Source organism: Salvia splendens, chromosome 10, assembly GCF_004379255.2.
Source record: "Salvia splendens isolate huo1 chromosome 10, SspV2, whole genome shotgun sequence".
Lineage (NCBI taxonomy): Eukaryota > Viridiplantae > Streptophyta > Magnoliopsida > Lamiales > Lamiaceae > Salvia > Salvia splendens.
Window position 1 is genome coordinate 15,269,185 of NC_056041.1, and position 22,070 is coordinate 15,291,254.

A 22,070-nucleotide genomic window follows, 5' to 3' on the forward strand; every position below is an offset into this window, starting at 1 on the left:
TTTTCACAAATATTTCAAGATGCAAAATGAACTAATTCTTGGTGCAACTGACTCCAACAAATATTATTTTGCCATAATATTCTTGGTCCTTTTAGAGCAACATTAAATGTTCCTTGCCCACTTTTATGAATAAAGTCGAGAAAATGTCACAATGTTTGTTCCTTTTTTCCAATTATGCCACACTTTTTGAATACTTTTATCAAATAATTATTGAGTAATTTATGAAGCTTAAACACCGTGACATTGAAAAGAAGTCATCAAATCATGTAAAAAATGATAAATTAGGCATATAGTATAGTAAATGAGGAGAAGAGAAGAGCTCTCAGTTCTGTGTCAATGGTGGTAATAATCCTAGAGAGAGAGGGGAGTCGTAATCGTGGGGTCCAGTCCAAGGGCGTAGCATTTGCATAAAAGAGATTCTTCCCCACATTCGGCCGACCTCTCATAGTATTTTGGCTTCTTTTGTTTGAGCTAAAACAAGAAACTCAGCCTAGAAAGAGAGATTTGGCAGAAAGCTTCTTTTTTGAGGATACTACAACACGCAGACATATGTTTCTTCATCCATAGACCACAAAATCATTAATTACATCATCTTTCTCCTCTTGCTCAACATCTCCACAGTCACTGTGAGTGCATATCTTTTTCTTTTGTATATTTCCATCTCCTTCATATTGCTTGCTTTTCTCGGCATATATTCGCATCTTAGCTCTGTTTACAACTCAAAAGATTCAATTTTTTGAAGAACAAGATTTCATCTTTTCATTGCTCTGTACAAGCATAGCTCATGAATAAGTACAAATAATTAGGTGGTGCTGCTGCCCTCTGAAATGCATTTCTGGTTGCAGTTGCAAACAACTTTTTACTGATGTTGTTTGTGGCCGTGGGGCTGGTTGGTTTTTGGATGAATAGGGAAAGAAATTCTTCTTGGAAGTTCCTCTTCTTGTTCTGCATATTCAACCTGCTTCTCTGTTTCGGCTCGTGGAGCTTCGGACTGTTCTAGAAGCTTCTGCCCCTGGTATGGAGGATTGAGGACGGCGTATCATGGGAGATGATGGTTCCTTCAAGCCTAAGACCATGGTTGAAACTTTGTCAGACACCACCAATCTTGATTTCTCTGTCATGGATGATCTCTTGTATGATGGATTCTGGTTAGAGACTACTGATGAATCCAACTTCTGGCAGCCCTGCCCCACTGCTCCTACTGATTTGAACCCTTCTTTCTTCTTCCCTTCTTCAGACACTAGTTTCAACACAAATCCAGCTACTACTTTCTTGAAAGAAACCGAAAAACCAAGCATCCCACCTTTCACTTTCCCAGGAATGGATGACTTGTCTGGAAACCGAGCCCCCATCCCTTCGGTTTCCTTGGGCCAATCCACTGATTTCCTGTTTGAAGAAACTCAAGTGAGCAAGAGGCTGTGGGTGGCGCCAACCAGGAACCGAATCCGGTCTGTCTCTGTGAAGAAGAAGCTGGTGCAGGCGGTCGATCACCTCAAGAATTCTATAAGAGAGAGTGATGTCCTCGTTCAAATCTGGGTTCCTGTTAAGAGAGGAGGAAAGCAAGTCCTCACAACTAATAACCAGCCATTCTCACTCAATCCCAACTGCAAAAACCTTGCAGAATATAGGCATGTTTCCCAGAGCTATCACTTTCCAGCAGATGAGGACTCCAAGGAGCCCGCTGGGTTGCCTGGTCGCGTCTTCTTGAAGAAGCTTCCTGATTGGACTCCGGATGTTCAGTTCTTTAAACGAGAGGAGTACCCCCGGAAGAGTCATGCTCAGCTGTATGATGTTAGAGGATCACTCGCACTTCCAGTTTTTGAACGCGGTAGTGGCAAGTGCTTGGGGGTGGTTGAAATCGTCACAACCAGTCGCAAGGTCAACTGTCGCCCTGATATTGAGACTGTCTGCAAAGCTCTAGAGGTGATGATGCATTGCTATCTCTGCCTTCCCGTTTGTGTTTATATTATCTGTTCAAACAAGAAACCATGTAAATTGTGTCAAGTATGATTTCGAACATATCTACCATTCATAATAATAAATCTGCTCTCTGTTCTTCTGGCAGGCTGTTGATTTGAAGAGTTCTGATATATTGGAACAAGGTCCACCCAATATGGAGGTATTTGAAGAACTATTTTCCAGTTTTTAAAAATAGAAACAATCATCTAGATTCGAAATGCATTACTAATAGAGAATCAGTGATCATACCAGGAGTCGTACCAATTTGTGCTGATGGAGATCGGGAATGTGCTGAGATGTGTATGCGACACACATAAGCTGCCATTGGCACAGACATGGGCTCCGTGCATTCAACAAGGAAAAGGAGGTTGCCGGCACTCAGACGAGAACTACACACATTGTGTGTCGACACTGGACTCTGCCTGCTATGTTGCTGATCAAGAGGTTGCAGGCTTCCATGAGGCCTGCTCTGAGTATCACTTACTCAAAGGTGAAGGCATTGCTGGGAAAGCTTTCCTGACAAATCAGCCATGTTTCTCCTCGAACATCACAGAGTTTAGCAAAACAGAATATCCCCTAGCGCATCACGCCCGGGTGTTTAATTTACATGCTGCTGTAGCAATACGGCTCAGGAGTACATACACGGAGGATGCTGATTTTGTTCTGGAGTTCTTCTTGCCCATAGACTGCAAAGGACCAGAAGATCAGAGAAAGATGCTCGACTCATTATCATCTGTAGTGGAACGAACTTGCCAGAGCTTACGTGTAGTAACAGATCAGGAGCTGGCTCGGGAAACATCGGATAGAGAAACAAGCAGCACTCTATCAGATGGAAAACGGCCAAGGTTGGAAGACATTCCCTCGAAAGAAGCACCTTCACCCTGGATTACACAAATGATGGAGCCCCAGGACAAGGGCAAAGGAGTTGCTGTTGCTTTGGGTTATGAGAAGGAGGAACCAGGAGAGTTCATTGTGACAACCCAATGGGATAAGCCGGGTGTAGAGTTCCATCAAGCGCCAGCTTTTCCGGAGCATGACCAATACCATCAGCAGGACTCGGGATCCAAAGATGGCAGTGGTAGTTTCTTCATTACGAGCAGACCTCTTCCAGCTGGTGCTAAAACAAACACAGAAAAGAGAAGGACAAAGACTGAGAAGACTATTAGTTTGCAAGTACTTAGGCAATATTTTGCTGGGAGTCTAAAAGATGCTGCCAAGAACATTGGAGGTATAATTTACTAGCAATCTCTATTATTATGCATCATCATAAACTTCAATATCTGTTCCATCTCACTAAAGTTTGTTATAATGATGATGCAGTGTGCCCAACTACCTTGAAAAGGATATGCAGGCAGCATGGGATAACCCGATGGCCTTCTCGAAAGATCAAGAAAGTTGGCCACTCATTGAGGAAACTTCAACTTGTGATTGACTCGGTCCAGGGCACCGAGGGTTCCATTCAGCTAAGTTCATTCTACAACAACTTTCCAGAACTCAGCTCTCCAAATGTACCAGAAACGAGCCACTTGCCAACATCTACAGTGGGTGGTGAGCTGCAACAAGGAAACAATCAACCCGAGGGTACTTTGTTAAGCCCTGGAACTACTTCCTCTGGCAGCCACAGTTCCAGTTCAAGTTACTGCTGTTCTACTGGGGTGAAGCAGTCGTCTTTCCCAGTCAACGGCTCCAGCAGTGGTGATGCTTTATCAGCAGAACAAAATGAAGGGATGCTCAAAAGAGCACGGAGTGATGCAGAATTGCATCAGTTGAGCCAAGAGGACTCAAAGCTTCTCGTTCGATCATACAGCCAGAAGATTTTCAGTGACCATGCCTCAAATGAGGCTCCACCTGTGCCAAAAACTAGCAGCAAGGTTCAAGAGGTAGGCTATTTTAGAGTAAAAGCTTCTTTGGGTGACGAGAAGATTCGTCTCACTCTGCAACCACACTGGGGATTCAGAGAGTTGCAGCAAGAGGTGTTGAGGCGTTTCAACCTTGAAAATGGAAGTAGAGTTGATCTGAAATATTTGGATGACGACTCTGAATGGGTGCTCTTAACCTGCGATGCTGATCTTGAAGAATGTAAAGATATACACACATTGTTGAAGAGCGGAACAATTAGACTCTCTCTAAATCAAGCACATTATCATCCTAGTCTTGGAAGCTCATTTGGTAGTAATGGCCCCTTCTGAAGTTTTTCTTACCATGAATAAGAGACGACAACCAAGGATGGGTGTAACAGGCTGTAATAGTAGGAATGCATACAGAATGGCAACTATTTCATGGCCATCTAGTATTCTGTAGACTAGTTAAGTGAGATAGTGATGCTAGATATTCACTATCTCTCAGAGTGACATGACTGTTTCTTCGTACAATATTTCCTTCTGGTTCTTTTTTAGCAGTGCAATTGATACTTCTGTACCATAATATGTACAAAGAGTTTCTCATGGATTGATTTGAAATCTCTGCAGATTCTGTTATTTTTACTTATCCATGTTATTTCTAAAAGGCATAAAATACTAGTTCATGCTTCTTTCTTTTCTCATCCATAACAAGATATATACTACACAAAGTAATACCAAAGTGATATATGCTGCTGGGAACATAGGCCAACTTTGGTACCAAATATAGAAACAAAAATCTGGCATAAAATAGGAATCGTTGCTTTTATCTAAATTAGATACATCATCAAACTGTCAACATCTTTTTACTTTTTTACAGCTTAAGAAGGGACAGAAGAATATGAGACATGCTGGACCATCCAAGTAGAGAAGGACCACAGCAGGATTCCATTCCAAACAACAAGCATACCTTCCTATTGACATATTGGAGAAGGAGATCTTTCGATGATGAAGCTTGTTTGATGCATAGATGGCTCTCTCGGCTGTTTCAAGCTCTGCACGAACAATGTAAAAATTTGCAAATATTTCCTCAAATGAATCTTAAGGCATTTGTTAAAGACACCCGTCATCTTCTCTAAACCACCACTGCTGGTTAATGATTATCTCCTGAAAATGATTGGCCTGTTCCAGACAATAGTCCTTACTATCATCACGCGCTGTAATAGTCCTTACTATCATCACGCGCTGTAGAGAAGTCCCTTTAAATTAGAAAACCATCACAATGTGATTGAGGTTCTTAAGCCCTCTTAGTAAAATTTCATGATCGTGAGGCAAGATAATGAATCAACCAGCCATAACTTATTCGTTTCTGAATGTAATGTCTTGAATACATAAAGCAAATTCATGGATTTCAAATACCTTGCTTCAGCATCTTTGGGTCTGCAAACTGCAGTAAACTTGAGCTGCTCCATTCACTTTATATTAGCAGAGAAAAACCAATTTACTTTTGAGTAAAGAGAAGAAAATAAAAACCTTGCTACTTAGATATGCAATTCAATCTGTAATATACCTGGTTAAAACCACAAGCAGAGGCGATTGATGAAAAGTGTATGGTGGTCATCTCTATGGTTGATTGTGGTTCAGCCGAGATTTATAATAACAGATCTCAAGTATCATGACATTTGATAAGGAGCATCCAAATCATCGAGAAAGTCATTCTTATGGGATAGTGATAAGTTACTGTGACCCCAGCCTTTCTGCACTCGCTTCAGAGTTTTCAAGGCCATTGTACTTCCATCATCTCTGTCAAAAAACAAGGTAGAAGAAATGACGGAGATGCCACAAAATATGTAACAGATACTGAATGTAAACATCATTCTGCGACATGTCTGGTAGTACACACATAACTATAACTAACATTTTTTCCCTATTCGCGTAAATCATACAGTCAAATGTCTCCAGATTAGAGTACAAGTTAGAAGGCTACTTTGACATTCATACCTGTGCAGAATAGTTTCCCAATCACTGCCAATGTCTTTATGTTTTTTGCCACGATTTAACTGTTTCTCGTCTTTGTGAACCATATTTTTAACCTCAACATCAGAACCCATTGCAAGCATTCTTTCTGTCAGTTCATTAGCCTCATGTTTATTTCCCTTGCTGAGTAAATAATCAATCACAGGCATGAAAACTGCAGGATCAAAACTACAACCCCGCTGCACCATTTTCTTAAGAATATCATGAGCAAGATCAAAATTCTCATTGATGCACAGTTTGTCAATGAGATCTTTGTAAGAAAAACTGCTCAAATCAAAGCATCTTTCTATTGAAGCCTCAAATAATTGCTTAGCTTCCAAGATTTCCCCTCCAAGAAGCAACTCTTTGAACATCAAAGTATAAAGTACTTCCTTGTGACCACATACACTGATTGCAATCTCAAACACATCTTGTGCTGGTCTGAACTCCCCAGTCCTGCAGAAGGTTTTGATTAACAATTTGTAAGAATTCAAATTAGGTGTAACCCCTTTCTGCAGCATCTCATCTAATACGAAAGCAGCTTCTTCGCTTCTTTGTCCGTCACACAGAGAATTAAGAATAATATTGTAAGTGCTAACATTAGGAGAAATGCCTCTCTCCTTCATCTCATTCAACTGGCCAAACATTTCATATATTTGATTTGTAACACCAAGCCCAAATAGTAGGCAATTGTAAGTTCGCAAGGTCTTGTTGCAACCTTTTCTCTCCATGTCTTTGAGAACCTGAAATGCAGATGATATCTTGCCTCTCTTGCATAAGTTAAATAGAAAAATATCATAGACAATTGAATCGGGATATAAGTTTCTCCCCAACATCTCTGTAAACTTCTTTTTAGCTTCATCTAGCCGTCCATCCCTGCACAATCCATTTATGATTGTCGAATATGTAATCAAGTCAGGCAAGCATTTCTTCCTATTTTCATCTACTAGGCCTATGTATGAGTTTCCTAAGTTACCAAGAGCAGCACTTCCATGAGTCCACATTTCACTCACAATTTCAACTGCTTTATCGACATTCCCACTTCTACACAAACCATCAATCACAATGTTGCAGCTCACAGTATCTAATCCATCCCCTCGTTCATTCATCTTCTGCATTAACCTCTCCGCTTCTTCTGTTCTTCCTTCTCTCCACAAACTGTGTAGCAGTATATTGTAAGTGTAAGCATTTGGCACACATCCAGCTCTAGTCATCTCATTCAGAATTTTATTGGCCTCAACATTCTTCCATTTCCTGCAATACCCCTGGAGCAATGCACTATAAGTAGTTACATCAGGGGAAACACCCCCAGTTATCATCAAACTAACAACTCTCCTTGCATCTGCAAGCATGCCACTTTTGCATAAGCTGTTAATCAAAATGTTGTAAGAGTGTGCATTTGGTTGCACTCCATCATCAACCATTTCTTTTAGAACTGCTTGAGCCTCAAACAGTTTTCCGTTGCTCACCAAACCCAACAGCCATATGTTATAACTCTTCACGCTCGAGAAAATACTATCTCTTTTCATAGATACAACTAGAGCTTCTGCTTCTGCTAACATCCTTTCCCGGTAAAAGCCATCCAACATTATGTTATGTGTCACAGCATTGGGCTTTGGCAATTCCAACTCACTCGTTTGCATATCCCTGAATATCCTGGACGCTTCCAAGATCTTGCCAGCTTTGCAGAGAGAAGATATCCTTGTGTTAAAGGTAACAACATTTGGAGACAGACCATCCTCTTTCATCCTCTCCACCAATCTCTCAGCTTCGTCATCTTTACCCTCTTTACACAACCCTGCAATGAAAGTGTTGTATATAACTGCAGTGGGGACCAAACCCATCGTCCCCATCAAATCCAGAAGCTCCAAACCTTTATCAACGAGGCCATCGCAGCAATAACCACGTGCCAAAATTCCAAAAGTGTACTCATTAGGCTGACAACCTTTGTCACGCATTTTATCAAACAAGTGGCAGGCATCCTCCAAGCGACCGGCGCCACACAAGGCGCCAATCAAGAGATTAAAAGTATAACTCTGGAGCTTCACCTTGGAAAAGATTATATCTTTATAAAGCCAGGACACAAAATTAGGGCAATTTTCTTGGATAGAAGTTCGAATTAACAAATTGTAGAGAGCAATTGAGGGCGGTGGCGTGGACAAACGGGAGCGAAGGGATTGAAATTGAGAAAAGGCTTGCTGAAGTCGGCCAGCCTCGGCCAACATCTTGACGACGGAGTACAAAGCATGATGCGGCGGCGTTGGGAAGAGGAGGAGATGGTGGTGGAGAGAGTCGAGTTGAGAGAACATGTGGGCGCGGATGAGAATAGGGACGATGAGAGAGAATGTGTGATGGGAAAAGAAGAAGTCTTTAGTATTGGTGGCGAGAGAGCGCTTGAAGAGAAGCCATGCCAGCTGCGGATTGTCGGAGTTTCGGAGGAGAGCTTTGGCCACCATTTTTGCTTGTTCCATTGCTCGGCTCACTCAACTGCGGCCTGCACACTCCTAATTTATTTGTCACTCCCAAGTCCTAATCCAATCCAGATTGAGAATGAACAAAAAAAAGTGTCCATTGACTTTGCCAAGAATGTAATGTGATTGTAGTTTCTGTAGGAGTGCTTCCTGAAAACTACAACTACTGCAAGAATATAGCGTCAATTATAGTATTTTGGGGTTGAATCGAAGGAGGCGTGAGGTTAACTAACTTAGGCTAATACGATAAATTAAGAAAAATGATTGATAAGATTAACTAAAAAATGTAAAATAAAAACATACAAAACCAAGAAACTATAAAAATGAGATAATTGCTCTCCACATTTTGTGGGGATCAAATTATAGTTACTCTGTCAAATGATTCAGTGGCTACAAGGAATGTGTTTAGCTTTTCATTGCAAAAAATCCTAAACATACTTAACGACTTGTAGAATTAATACACTTACATATAATTCATAATTGATAGGTTAATAACCCCACGATTATATAGCTACAGAGCAGGAAAATTTTAAAATTTGTAATACAAAAGCAAAGCGGAACTGTATATGTAGAGAAATAAAATTTAAGAATTTTGACACTCCTTTAATCTCATAAAAATATGAGCCTTTCCATGAATAGAAACTTGTGCCGTCTCAAATGTTTATATTATTATAGAACTTTACAGTATTATTTAAAAATTACACGCATAATCATGTGGAGCCCAATGAAAGAGTGCCACATGTCCCATGTCTTTCTCATGCCTGTTGGCCAACATCCTAGTTCATGAATTTTCAAGACTGTCTAATTAATTTTCATTCAAAATTTGTGTCGTTAGGGAGTCTTAGTTCATATCCATAAACAAACCAACGCATAAAAGTGGAGACTGAGGGAGTATAGCAGATCAACAACAAATATGCACCTCCAAACTTTCATGGCAGACAATCAATCTACTATATAGATAGATGCTAGAAACAAAAAACTACCGCTCAATTCAAACTATCAACTACAAAATCTCTTGGCCCTTGCTATTCCAGACCCAAAAACTAGTTTAGTTTAGCAGCAGCGGTAGGGCTCCTCCCAAATTGAATCACCACGGGCTTTCCTTTAAATACGTAACCATTTACCGCGCTCTGCACTTACCCCCAAGTCACGACTCATATCAGTATTCGTAAACCAAATTACACAAGGGGGCACTGATGGAAAACGTACCAGGGCATTACTAGCAAGCTCGACTGTCGGGAATGTGACGAAGGCTTGGCCCCTCATTCTTCCTTCCTAAACAAAACCATTTTCACTTCAGATGCATGTAAACGCAGAGGGAGATCTCATATGGTATGCACTAATATATCTCACCTGCATTAACTTCACAGTAAGATTGAACTTGGCAGCATCAATGCTCCCGAAAAATGACCCTGCAACAGTATTACCAATATATAGATAGCAAAGTGAGTTCAAACTGCAGTAACTGCTTGAAGGGGGAGGTAGAATTGAACAAGATAAATCCCCGGCTAGTTAATCTCTCACATTTTGAATACAAATGTGAGCAGAATAGTGTCACTGCTACAGAGAACTAAACAGAGGAGCAAGGGAACAGACTAACCAAATATAAAGTAGAAGTCATCAACGACCACATCTTTGGCCAAGTTCTTGATGTACAGCACAGGAGTAGGATCACCGGCAGTATAATTCTGTTCATCGAGTCAATACATGTCAAGTATGAAGCTAGTGCTAGTCCACATGCAATTTAAACTACCAAATGAACAAACATTGGTAATACTAGTAGTAAGCACAAGCATATATAACCTATTTTTTAGGAGAAAAAATCGACAATTTAATGAACACATTGGCAGTAATAGCAGAGCAGATGCATTTACCCTGTTCTACTCTTAAATCTCCCAGTACTTCAGTCTCCACAAACAAATCAAACCATTTTTTCGATTACATAAAAAGTTCTTTGCATATAGCATTCAGGTAGCCATTTCTAATAGATTATTAGATTTTAGGATTCGTCGTTTAAATAGATTTGATTACCTGTACAGTTCCGGAGAGAAGAGACTCTAGCAGGAAAGCAATACAGTAGTACTATATAATACCTTAAATTTAGGGAGCGATAAGATTTCCTCTGGAGGCAATTTTCCATTATTTAGTTCCTCTAGAGTTGCAAAAGTTTCCCGAGCAGAAGATTTAGGGATTGGTTCTTGCAACTCCTTTGCAGAGTCATTATCCTGTAATTCAGGTTGGTTTTGTTTTTGTGCTATTCTTATCTGCAAGCATGTTAAAACCACTATATTACAAGTCTTTCAATGGGAAATGAGTCTCAAATACAAAATACCAGAGATCAATGGTTGCAAGTTGCAACCTGCAATACAGGGTTCTTCTTCTTTATTATAGGCTTCTCTTTAGGAACTAATGCAACTTGTTTCAATCCAACAGCCTCGTGAGCCACATCCTTGTCAACAGCAGGTCCAACAATTGCTTGTTTCTTGGCACGCTTTCGCTTAGGTTTAGCCTTTTGTCTGATTTCCTAAACCATGGACTTGCAGTTATGACCTTGTAGTAACAAAACAAACATACGAGATAAAAGAAATAGCCAGAGGATCACCTCATCTGAAGACTCCATTTCTGACTCACTACTGGACATATATTCCATGTTAGAGGATGGTGGAGGAGGAGGTGGTGCTGATGGAAATTCTGGAAGAGGTGGAGTAGGTAATGCCTTCCGGAATGGAGCGGGAATATTCATTTTGTTCATCAAATGTAAAACCTGTGTTTGCGAGTATATAGAAAAGAAAATGTTATAAATATCTGGTGGTGAGAGAGAGTAAGAAGAAGAAGAAGAGTAAAGGGGTACAACGTTCACCAACCTGGGTGTAAAATCTTGGAACTGCAATAAGAGCATTTACAATGTTTGTGAGGATGTTACCATCAGGTGGTGGATATGCATATCTGTATTAAAAACCGGTTGTTTGAACTAGTGAGTAGGTTGATACAAAGAACATGGATGACATATTCAGTAAAGACTCCATCTGCATGTATCTATTCAAGTAACCAAACGGCTTCCAGAAATTAGAGGCGTGCAAACAGAGGCAGGCTAACTAGCCCTAAAATAAGAAAACCGAATTCAGCTAGAACTTGAAGAAAGAGTGGTCGAATCAATACGAAAAGCAATTTAAGCAAAGAGAGTAAAACATACTCAAGACGGGGCGGAAATGGATATTCGATACCAAGTTTTTGTGCAATTGGTTCGCTAGCATGTGTACTACTCCGGGCAGAAGCATCTTTCGCCACAGAGGCAGCATCCTTCCTAACCTCTCTTTCATTATCTTGTTGCTTATTCCCCTCAACTTTATTTGCTCTCTCTACAGACATGACTTTACCAAGAAATCGTAACCTGAGACCAACCAATTCTCGTTCAGGTAATAGGGCACAATCGGCATTATGAATCAATCATATGAAATTATTAATGCAGTAGCACAAACACTCCCAAAGACTTGACGATTATGAATAAATAAATGAAATAAATACCCATGTAGCTGCTTCTGTGCTTGGTATGCTGAGAATTCATCCTTAAAATCAACAAAAGCACAATTTTTCACCCTACACGCCAGGATGTTGCATTAGTTTTGAGTTAAAAAGTGAATAAAAACCTAAAAGAGTAGGTTTGCAAGCTAAAATAAAAGAATTTTTAAATTGCGATAGAAGCAATTAGTGAAACCTAAGAGAGTTGATGGTGAAGTGAAGAGAGAATAACTAACCGTCCATGAGAAAAGGGGCGGACAGAGGAGGCGCCGTAGTGGGAAAAGAGGCGGGTAAGAGTGTCGTGGGGAATGGCCTCCGGGAGATGCCGAACCAGCAGGGTAACAGCCGACGGCGGTGATTCATCGAGGGAATTCCTGATAAATTGATGTGTAATCGGCGGCGGCGGCGCCTCCTGCATGATTGAAAAAAGTGGGCTGTGGCAGTGGTGCAGCAGAAAATGGAGGATTGGATTATATCTCCGTCAAAATTTTCCCGGTGAGAAGATGGTAGCCAATGTGAGACAGCTAATTTCTCCGTCAAAATCTTTGTATGAAAAGTAAAGCCCAGTAATTTTAAAAGAGGGAACTACGCAAATTATCCATGAACTATTCATTTTGCACGCAAATGGTACCTAAACTTTAAAAATATCGTAGGTAGTCCAAGAATTAAGATATAATCACATTTTTTATACTTTTTCACTACTCATTACACTTTTGCACCAAAAATGCCCCAAAGGCATGAAGGATATTTTTGGACTTTCATATCTAGGTATTAGATTTGATATTTTATTTATCTTTCTCTAAATATGATATTTTCTTTTAGTTTGAGTATCTAAAATGACACTATTCTCTTCACTTTTGTAAAAATTTTAAATAAAAAATAGTATGAAATTCTTAAATACATTAATTATAAAAAAACAAAATTAGAAATTAAATTATAAAAAAGTACATTAATTTAAAAAAATACAAAAATTTAAAAGTACATTTAAAAAAATTACATAATTTAAAATAAAACTAACGTCTTGCAATCCTCCGCGCACACAACTCTTCAATTAAATCCTTTTGGAGTCGAATATGAGCATCCATTTGACGCATGTCGGCATGTGCTTGGAGGGGGGCTTCTTCATCGTGAGGTACCCCACCTCGTACGTTGGCGGCGGCGACGTCGTGGCTTGGACATGCTTCATTATCGTCGTTGGCCCAATTAGTCAGTTGTACACCTTCATCTTCGAATGGTGCGAATGAAAATGACGTCCAAAACGCGTATATATAGTGTTTCGAAAAAATTTAAAAAAATAAAATAAAATTCTAGGGGTGAGCAAAAAAACCGGAAACCGAATATCCGAACCGAACCAAACCGAAATTTTGAAATTCGGTTCGGTTTTTTCGGTTCGGTTCGGTTTTAAAAATAAAAAAAATTCGGTTTTTCGGTTCGGTTCGGTTCGGTTCGGTTCGGGCGAAGAAAAAAAATCGAAAAACCAAAAAATCGAATTATATATATATTCTATTAATTTAATATATTATATTATATATAATATATATATTCTTTTAATATATTCTACTATATAATATATATTATATGTATTATTAATTTTATATTATAAATAAATATTCTAGTAGTATATATAAAATAAAATAAAATACACATATATAAATATATATTTATATTATATTTATTTTTTTCAGGTTATTCGGTTTTTTTTCGGGTTATTCGGTTTTGTTCGGGTTTTTCGGTTTTTTAAGTTCGGTTTTCGGTTTTTCGGTTTCGGTTTTTTGGTTTTTCGGGTTCGGTTCGGTTTAGATTTTGAACTAAATTCGGTTTTTCGTTTTGGTTCGGTTTTGATAAAAAACCGAACACAACCGAAACCCGAATGCACACCCCTATAAAATTCTGACGCCGGTCTGACGTCGATTCGGGGCCTACAATGGCACCGTGAGAATCGGCGTCATACCAAGAATCGGCGTAGGCACGCCGATTTTGACGCCGGTTTTGTTGACGCCGGCTGCAATGGTTCGGCGTCAGCACCGGCGTCCGCGAAAAATCGGCATGCCTACGCTGACGCCGCCATTGGAGATGCTCTTAGTAAGACTACCTTTGACAAGCTTACATCTGTTAGAGCATCTCTAATTGTTCTGGACATGCAATAGCCCTCCCATAACCTTCCCACTGCCACATCATCTGCACTACAATCCTCCTGCCACATCATCTAGACATGCAACTGGAAATGCAATAACCCTCCCATAGCCTATCCACATCACTAATAACAATTATATAATTTAATTTACAGACGTAGCAATATATAGAATTTAATTTACGAGACAAATACGGAAAAATTGTATAATACTATTAAAATTTAAAAAAAGTACAATAATATAAAAAAAGTACATTAATTTTAAAAAAAGTACAAAAATTTAAAAGTACATTTAAAAAAATTACATAATTTAAAATAAAACTAACGCCTTGCAATCCTCCGCGCCCACAACTCTTCAATTAAATCCTTTTGGATAGGGGTGAGCAAAAAAACCGGAAACCGAATATCCGAACCGAACCAAACCGAAATTTTGAAATTCGGTTCGGTTTTTTCGGTTTTTCGGTTTGGTTCGGTTTTAAAAATAAAAAAAATTCGGTTTATCGGTTCGGTTCGGTTCGGGCGAAGAAAAAAACCAAAAAACCGAATTATATATATATTCTATTAATTTAATATATTATATTATATATAATATATATTCTTTTAATATATTCTACTATATAATATATATTATATGTATTATTAATTTTATATTATATATAAATATTCTATTAGTATATATAAAATAAAATAAAATACACATATATAAATATATATTTATATTATATTTATTTTTTTCGGGTTTTTCAGTTTTTTTTCGGGTTTTTCGGTTTTGTTCGGGTTTTTCGGTTTTTTAAGTTCGGTTTTCGATTTTTCGGTTTCAGTTTTTCGATTTTTCGGGTTCGGTTCGATTTGGATTTTGAACTAAATTCGGTTTTTCGGTTTTGGTTCGGTTTTGGCAAAAAACCGAACCGAAACCCGAATGCACACCCCTACTTTTGGAGTCGAATATGAGCATCCGTTTGACGCATGTCGGCATGTGTTTGGAGGAGGGCTTCTTCATCGTGAGGTACCCCACCTCATACGTTGGCGGCGGCGACGTCGTGGCTTGGACATGCTTCATTATCGTCGTTGGCCCAATTAGTCAGTTGTACACCTTCATCTTCGACAATCATGTTGTGCATGATAATACAGGCGTACATTATATCACCAATGCAGTCGACGTGCCACAAACGCGTTGGTCCCTTAACTGCAGCCCATCGAGCCTGAAGCACACCAAATGCGCACTCCACGTCCTTTCACGCCGACTCCTGCCGCGTCGCAAAGTAGGTCTTCTTCGCATCTGATGCGCAGCGGATCGTCTTCACAAAGACTGGCCACCTAGGGTATATCCCATCCGCCAAGTAGTAGCCCATATCATGCTGGTTGCCGTTGGCGACAAAACTGATGACCGGACCGACGCCCTGGCACTGCTCGTTGAAAAGGGACGACGAGTTGAGGACGTTTAGGTCGTTGTTCGAACCGGCTATCCCAAAGTACGCATGCCAAATCCACAGTCGGTAATCAGCTACGGCCTCGAGGATCATCGTGGGATTCTTTCCTTTGTAGCCGGTCGTGTAGAACCCCTTCCAGGCAGCGGGACAGTTCTTCCATTCCCAATGCATACAATCTATGCTGCCTAACATTCCCGGGAACCCATGCTGATCCCCGTGCATTCGCAGCAGATCCCGGCAATCTTCGGGGGTAGGCTTTCGGAGATACTGATCACCGAATACTTCAATCACGCCCTGACAGAAATACTTCATACATTCAATGGCAGTCGTCTCACCGATGTGGAGGTATTCGTCCCACATGTCTGCCGAAGTCCTGTAGGCCAACTGCCTGATTGCCGCAGTGCACTTTTGAATAGGGGTGTGGCCGGGTCTGCCAGCCGCATAGTGTCTGAAGCGGAAATACAGTTATCGATGCTCCAAAGCATTAACAATACGCATAAACATGTCTCGCCTCATCCTAAAACGGCGCCTGAAATGATTGGCGTTAAAACGCGGCTCCTCTGCGAAGTAATCTGTGAACAGGCGTTGATGTGCAGCTACATGATCACGATCAACCACTTGTCGACGGTGGACAACTGGTCGTGGGCGAGGTACCGCCGGTTGCATATAACTCTCCAACCATCGATCAACCTCGCCGTTCGTATAGGCATCTAGATCTTCGTTCATCATACGCTCGTACTCATCAGCATCCCCACCACTACCACCATCGACATTACTCATTTCTCGTTGTTGATCTTGTACAGAAATTAAGATAGAGAGAGTACTCGTTAATACAAGTGGTGCGAATGAAAAATGACGTCCAAAGCGCGTATATATAATGTTTCGAAAAAATTTAAAAAAAAATAAAATTCTGACGCCGATTCGGGGCCTACAATGGCGCCGTGAGAATCGGCGTCAGAATCGGCATCATACCAAGAATCGGCGTAGGCACGCCGATTTTGACGCCGGTTTCGCTGACGCCGGCTGCAATGGTTCGGCTTCAGCACCTGCGTCCGCGAAAAATCGGCGTGCCTACGCTGACGCCGCCATTGGAGATGCTCTGAGCGTGCTGCCTTTTAAATAATCCATTAATTGATATGTACCTGATCATAAATTCAGGTAGGTTTGAAATAGATTATATAACTAAGAAATAAAGTGTAATCATTTCATGTAACTTTGTGTATATAACTAAGAAATAAAGTGTAATCATTTCATGTAACTTTGTGTATTAGTTTTAGATTACAGAATTTGCAACAAATATTTATATCTGCAATCTTAAAATTGTCAATATAAATTTCAAAAATCTTATAAGAAAGTGTATCAACTCTAATCAATATATCTTTACTGTAAAGAATCATGATATTATTATCATGGAAATTTATATAATCTGAAGTCAAACATAAAAAACACTGCAATAAGCTCTATTTATTCATATTCATATTCATATTCATATTCATAATTCGGCAATAGTATAAAAGTACTGAATTGACAACTATGTACTATATGTTTTTACCTTTTGTATTTTCTTCCTCTTATTTTGTTAATTTTGTTCACTCATTTTGTCACCTGTAAAGAATCAATAAAATCTTATTAGTGTGAAAGTGTATAATCTGAAATGAAACCATATAATGCCTATGTTAAATTCCATGTTTCCAATGAAACCATATAATGCCTATGTTAAATTCCATGTTTCCAATGCTGCTGTTGAGTGTGCTGGCCATTTCTTTGGGAAACTAAATCTATTTTTTTAAGGAGCATGCTGGCCATTCTTTACCTTATAAATACCCTAACACTTCTACAATCACTCACAACTGAAAACACTTAACAGAATCATCACACAAACTTGGTGGAGTTTCTTTCAAATTCTCATCTGCATTCCCCTTATTGAATCTTCTTTATATATTTCTTCATGTTTCTGAATTGCACTATCTGTATTGAAGTTAGTTTATGATATTTATCTCCTGTAAATTCTTCTCAGCTACATGATTATGCAATTATCTAAGTTGAATTTGTCATTAAGTCCATGTTTATGTTATCCTTATTTCACAATGTTACTAATAGTGCTAAATATTTTGCATATGTAAAAACTCATTTTACAATGTATGTAGTTTTCTTACCTTGAATCTGCCATTGCCTCCATGCTCATGTCATCTTCTTTCAAGTCATGCTTCTTTTGATTGATATTTTTGTAGATCAGTCCCTGCAATCAGTTTGTGATATTATTTCTTTCTGTTTCTAAATTTACTATGCTTCTGGTTATTTTAAATTAGTAGCGTTAGCTACTGTTTAATGTCATTTACCTTATTTTACAGTTTATATGCATTCTTGGTTCTTTTCCTGCCACTTCTTTTTACAATCCATGTACATCATCAACCGCAAAAGGTTTTAAGATTATATTCTTTTATTTAGAAATATAAAGATAAAAATAATACCCCTCAGAGTGTGTTTTGCATGATATTAAGGTAGTATGTTCTTTATTCTACCAAACAACTGTGCTTTTATTTTAAACTAGTGTCACCCCCGTGCGATGCACGGCTCAATATATTTTCTTTCCAATTGTAGTATATAATATCAAATTATTATGCATCATAAATATGAAATGAAAATTCATATATTATTAATAATCTATAAATATTAATTTAAATCTTTTAAATATAAAGACAAAACCGGCAAACATACATAAACAGCAGTATAATTAAGAAAAGAGTAAAGACCAAAATTGATTTTAACGGGCAACGTTTTTAATCCTGATTTTGACCAAATTAAACCGTTAATTATGATTAATTAACTCCTTAATTCATCACCATATTTCTCATCTAAATAATGATCTCTAAGGTAAGTTATCTTATCTTGCTTCACATATTCACCTCATACAATTAGTTCCCTATACGAACTTGGGAAAAAATATCTGATGCTTATATTATGCAATCATTATCGATTTTTAATAATCAAACATACCAAACTTCTCATGTCTGTATAAATTCTTGGATTCAAATAATGATTAGGAATATAACAATGATCTTCCCCTTAACATCGAAAATAAAGACTTAGTCCTCATTTCTTCGTATTTGTGCATTTACTGAAATTTCTGTAAAAGTAAAACTAATTTTTCTTAAGTCATACGGATTAATAGCCTCAAATCTCCAAACTCTCACCATATGATTAATGTTTACTTTTCCAAACCAAGAGGTTGTGGATTCCTATTGATGTGTGGAATTATTACTTTATGAAGCTTCCTCAAGGCAATTTTTTTTTACATAAGCATATATGCAATTTTGTTTAAAACAATTATTAAAGATTGTACTGGTGAGACAATTCCTAGTCGAGCTTCATTTCATTGCAATATAGTGACCCTATACAATAAAAAACCTAAACCCTGAAACCTAAATTCTAAACCCTTAACTTTAAAATATACTCATCATGACCAACAAATGAACCAAATATCAATAAAAATCTCCCTCCGTCCTAGTTCAATTTTACTTTGTTGATCACTCATTCTATTTTGGGGGTTTTAGATCTGTATTCAATACCTTAGACTGAGTCGGCCTACTTAATAATCCGTACTGGTAGTAGTGGTTTTTTTTACCTGAAGCTTGACTGTAAATTGTAATTGAATAATTGTCTTAAATAAATTGACCATTATCAATTTTTAATGTTTACAATCCCCAACTTTGTAGCATATGGAATGTAAAATAATTAAGATATTGTTTATCAAAAACTATAATTTAAGATTGCACTGGTGAGACACTTCCTAGTCGAGCTTCATTTCATTGCAATATAGTGACCCTATACTATAAAAACCTAAACCCTGTACAGTATTAGTATATTAAAATTAAAAATTCTCCATCTTACATGTGTTAAACACCGAATATTTTCTTTAATACTGGAATATTTGCACTTAAAAATTTATGGATTATATGGATTGTGGAATGCAGCAGCTCTAGAATTCACCACAATATATAAAAAAAAATGCATTCCGTTTTCTTTTTCTCTAATGGGTTTACTTCATTTATTATTAAATCATAGTATTTATTTGACGCCATAAATAACCATGAAAATTCAAAAAGAAATTGAACAATAAATTGCCAATCAATCAACAATTTACCCATTAAATAGACTTATTTATCTAAATTTCAAACTACAAATTAAATGATAGTTAATCTCATCAATCCCATAAATTAATTAAGTTAATCTCATTAATTGTCAATCAATAAAATATTAACAGCCACCATATCTTAATCATTTATTTATTCAATGGCTCGAAATATAGCACATAGAGATATATGTAAACGACATTGATAGGGTTGTAATAAATAAATAATGAAAAAATCGCTACCAAATCTGAATCGTTTAATATGTACTTTTTAAATAAATACATAAAAATTTAAATATTAAAAAGGAAGAAAAATATGTTAAAAACGTGTACCGTAAATCGTAATTATCAAAATGGCTCATATTAAAGGCCCACTTTAATCTAGTAAAGTTTAAATAAACATAGTGTTACTAATATTTACTATAATGCGCTGATTATTATTCTTCACTCCGCTTTTACACCGCCCCCTTCACTCATTCATGGAAGATGACTGTTGCTTCTCACCATACAATCGCGTGCTTTTTTCGTTGTTGATTTTCAATGGAGATTTTTCGGTTAGTAGGTAGTTATTTGGATGTTGTCAGGGGGCGCCTCCATCCTCTTCATGCTTCATCTTCTGGTAAGCACTCCATCTTCTTCAGAGTAGCGTCGATATTCATTGTTCTCTAACGACGCTTTATAGAATATTCACTGTCAACTCGTCAGGAATTTAGGTGCGATAGCGGAGGTGGCTCAGAGAATGAAAAATAAGTATATACATGCCCGTTTATATATGATTGGGTGGTGTTATGAATGAATTTAATTAAAAGACTCTTTGTTTCAAATTCTCAACTCTTTATTTTCATATTTATTGTTATAATTGAAAACGGCTAAATTGAATAAATGATTTTAAATTAATAGACAAGTGTAACTGCTCTCATTTTTTATTTCATATTATTACATTCAATGACTTTGAACATTTTATAATCATGTACACTAAATTCTTCAATATTCATCACATTCAATTGAAATTGTGAAATCACCGATTGAAATGTATAAATAATCATATTGAACACTCAATTTTTAAATACTCATCACATTCAATTAAAGATGTGAAACTGACAGTTGAAATGTACAAATCCATAAACAATAATCAGTTTTAATTAAATTATGTATGATTGAATGGAGGCAAAATATTAGATTTTTCTAAACGGTTGGGAGTTATTTTTTGAATCATTTCACACCTTCCATTGAATACAATATTATAACTATTAGTAACAGTTACCACACGTTCTTGGCTCCATGCACATCTATAAATAATTCAGAAATTATGGTAATAATTATAGTAATATCCGTGTCAATTATAAGGCTGAATGATACATATATGAAGAAATGAACACAATTATTATTAACACAATTCTAGGAGTTACAAATTTTTTAATAGTGTAACTGGCAAGGCTAAAATTATTTTAAAACTTCATGGCCTGCAGCAACAAAATTTGGAAGGCAACGTCTATATTATAGTAGGTTTTATTCTTAAATGGCAAGATTATGACATCAGAAATTATAGCTTTAAGATTAAAAGCTTATTCTATAAATACCCCTAAAACTCTAATTGTTATTCCATAAATACCTCCAAAACTCCCATGTCACTATGCGCGACACAAGATAAAATTTGTTTTATTAATTAGACATTGTAATTAATTTAAATAAAATAAAAAATAACATGATTACATAATATTAAAAAATAAAATGTAATATGATATAGTCACAATATGTTAGATAATTATAAATCTAAAATTAAATAAGTTTTAAATTAAGTCAACATGGAAATATTTGTTAATTACAACACTTATCTTGGTCTTTATAACAAAGAAAATTACCATCAATAACACATACACACTTTAATATTAAAATACTACTAAATATTCAATTGATATAAATATTTAATATACAACTAAAAAATATAATTAGGACAATGACATCGTCATGAAAAGAAAAAAATAATAAACAAAACAAATAAAAAATGCACATGTATAAACATTAGAACAATAAAACAAAAGTTAGTAAGTCAAGAAAAAACTTATTTGTAAACAATCATACCCATACAATAATAAAAATAGCAAAATAGAGAAAAGAGATATAGTAAAACACAAACCACATCTACCGCTGACTCTTCTTGAGCCTTATTTTTCTCCTTAATCTCCGAATTGATGATTTATGTTGTATGCATATGTGCAAATACAAATGTGATATTTTATGGTTTTGTCTTCTTTGCTTTCTTTTTCGCCATTTCGTTGACTTTAGGTGTTTTTCTTTTCATGAAAAATGCACATGTATAAACATTAGAACAATAAAACAAAAGTTAGTAAGTCAAGAAAAAACTTATTTGTAAACAATCATACCCATACAATAATAAAAATAACAAAATAGAGAAAAGAGATATAGTAAAACACAAACAACATCTACCGCTGACTCTTCTTCAGCCTTATTTTTCTCCTTAATCTCTAAATTGATGGTTTATGTTGTATGCATATGTGCAAATACGAATGTGATATTTTATGATTTTGTCTTCTTTGCTTTCTTTTTTGCCAT

The 22,070-nt window shown here is 37.1% G+C and overlaps 3 protein-coding genes across 8 annotated transcripts; 1 reads left to right on the forward strand and 2 right to left on the reverse strand.

Annotated features, from left to right (window-relative positions):
- The first annotated feature begins 270 nt into the window (after positions 1 to 270).
- Positions 271 to 4,436, forward strand: LOC121752095 (protein NLP2-like). Its single transcript, XM_042146979.1, has 4 exons — positions 271 to 1,923; positions 2,066 to 2,119; positions 2,212 to 3,187; positions 3,280 to 4,436. Exons 1-4 carry the CDS (start codon positions 1,042 to 1,044, stop codon positions 4,146 to 4,148), a joined length of 2,781 nt encoding a protein of 926 aa, XP_042002913.1. The 5' UTR covers positions 271 to 1,041; the 3' UTR covers positions 4,149 to 4,436.
- Positions 4,437 to 4,584: 148 nt separating this feature from the next.
- LOC121752096 (pentatricopeptide repeat-containing protein At2g17140-like) lies at positions 4,585 to 8,599 on the reverse strand. Of its 5 annotated transcripts, none has more exons than XR_006040257.1 (4): positions 5,799 to 8,599; positions 5,368 to 5,600; positions 5,217 to 5,272; positions 4,585 to 4,852 (listed from the first exon to the last, which is right to left on the reverse strand). XR_006040257.1 is itself a non-coding variant. In XM_042146980.1 (2 exons), exons 1-2 carry the CDS (start codon positions 8,282 to 8,284, stop codon positions 5,471 to 5,473), a joined length of 2,616 nt encoding a protein of 871 aa, XP_042002914.1. In that variant the 5' UTR covers positions 8,285 to 8,599; the 3' UTR covers positions 4,585 to 5,470. The 5 variants fall into 5 exon arrangements, 1 of the variants encoding a protein (XP_042002914.1); XR_006040256.1 differs by having other exon boundaries at positions 4,585 to 4,979; XR_006040255.1 differs by having other exon boundaries at positions 4,585 to 5,042.
- A 483-nt stretch (positions 8,600 to 9,082) lies between these two features.
- Positions 9,083 to 12,332, reverse strand: LOC121752097 (U11/U12 small nuclear ribonucleoprotein 65 kDa protein-like). Of its 2 annotated transcripts, none has more exons than XM_042146982.1 (11): positions 12,040 to 12,332; positions 11,810 to 11,881; positions 11,478 to 11,675; positions 11,149 to 11,230; positions 10,887 to 11,048; positions 10,644 to 10,808; positions 10,378 to 10,548; positions 9,885 to 9,972; positions 9,638 to 9,696; positions 9,494 to 9,559; positions 9,083 to 9,414 (listed from the first exon to the last, which is right to left on the reverse strand). In XM_042146982.1, the coding sequence occupies exons 1-11, from the start codon at positions 12,219 to 12,221 to the stop codon at positions 9,328 to 9,330; spliced, it is 1,332 nt and encodes a 443-aa protein (XP_042002916.1). In that variant the 5' UTR covers positions 12,222 to 12,332; the 3' UTR covers positions 9,083 to 9,327. The 2 variants fall into 2 exon arrangements, 1 of the variants encoding a protein (XP_042002916.1); XR_006040258.1 differs by having other exon boundaries at positions 9,328 to 9,414; positions 9,494 to 9,555.
- Positions 12,333 to 22,070: the final 9,738 nt, after the last annotated feature.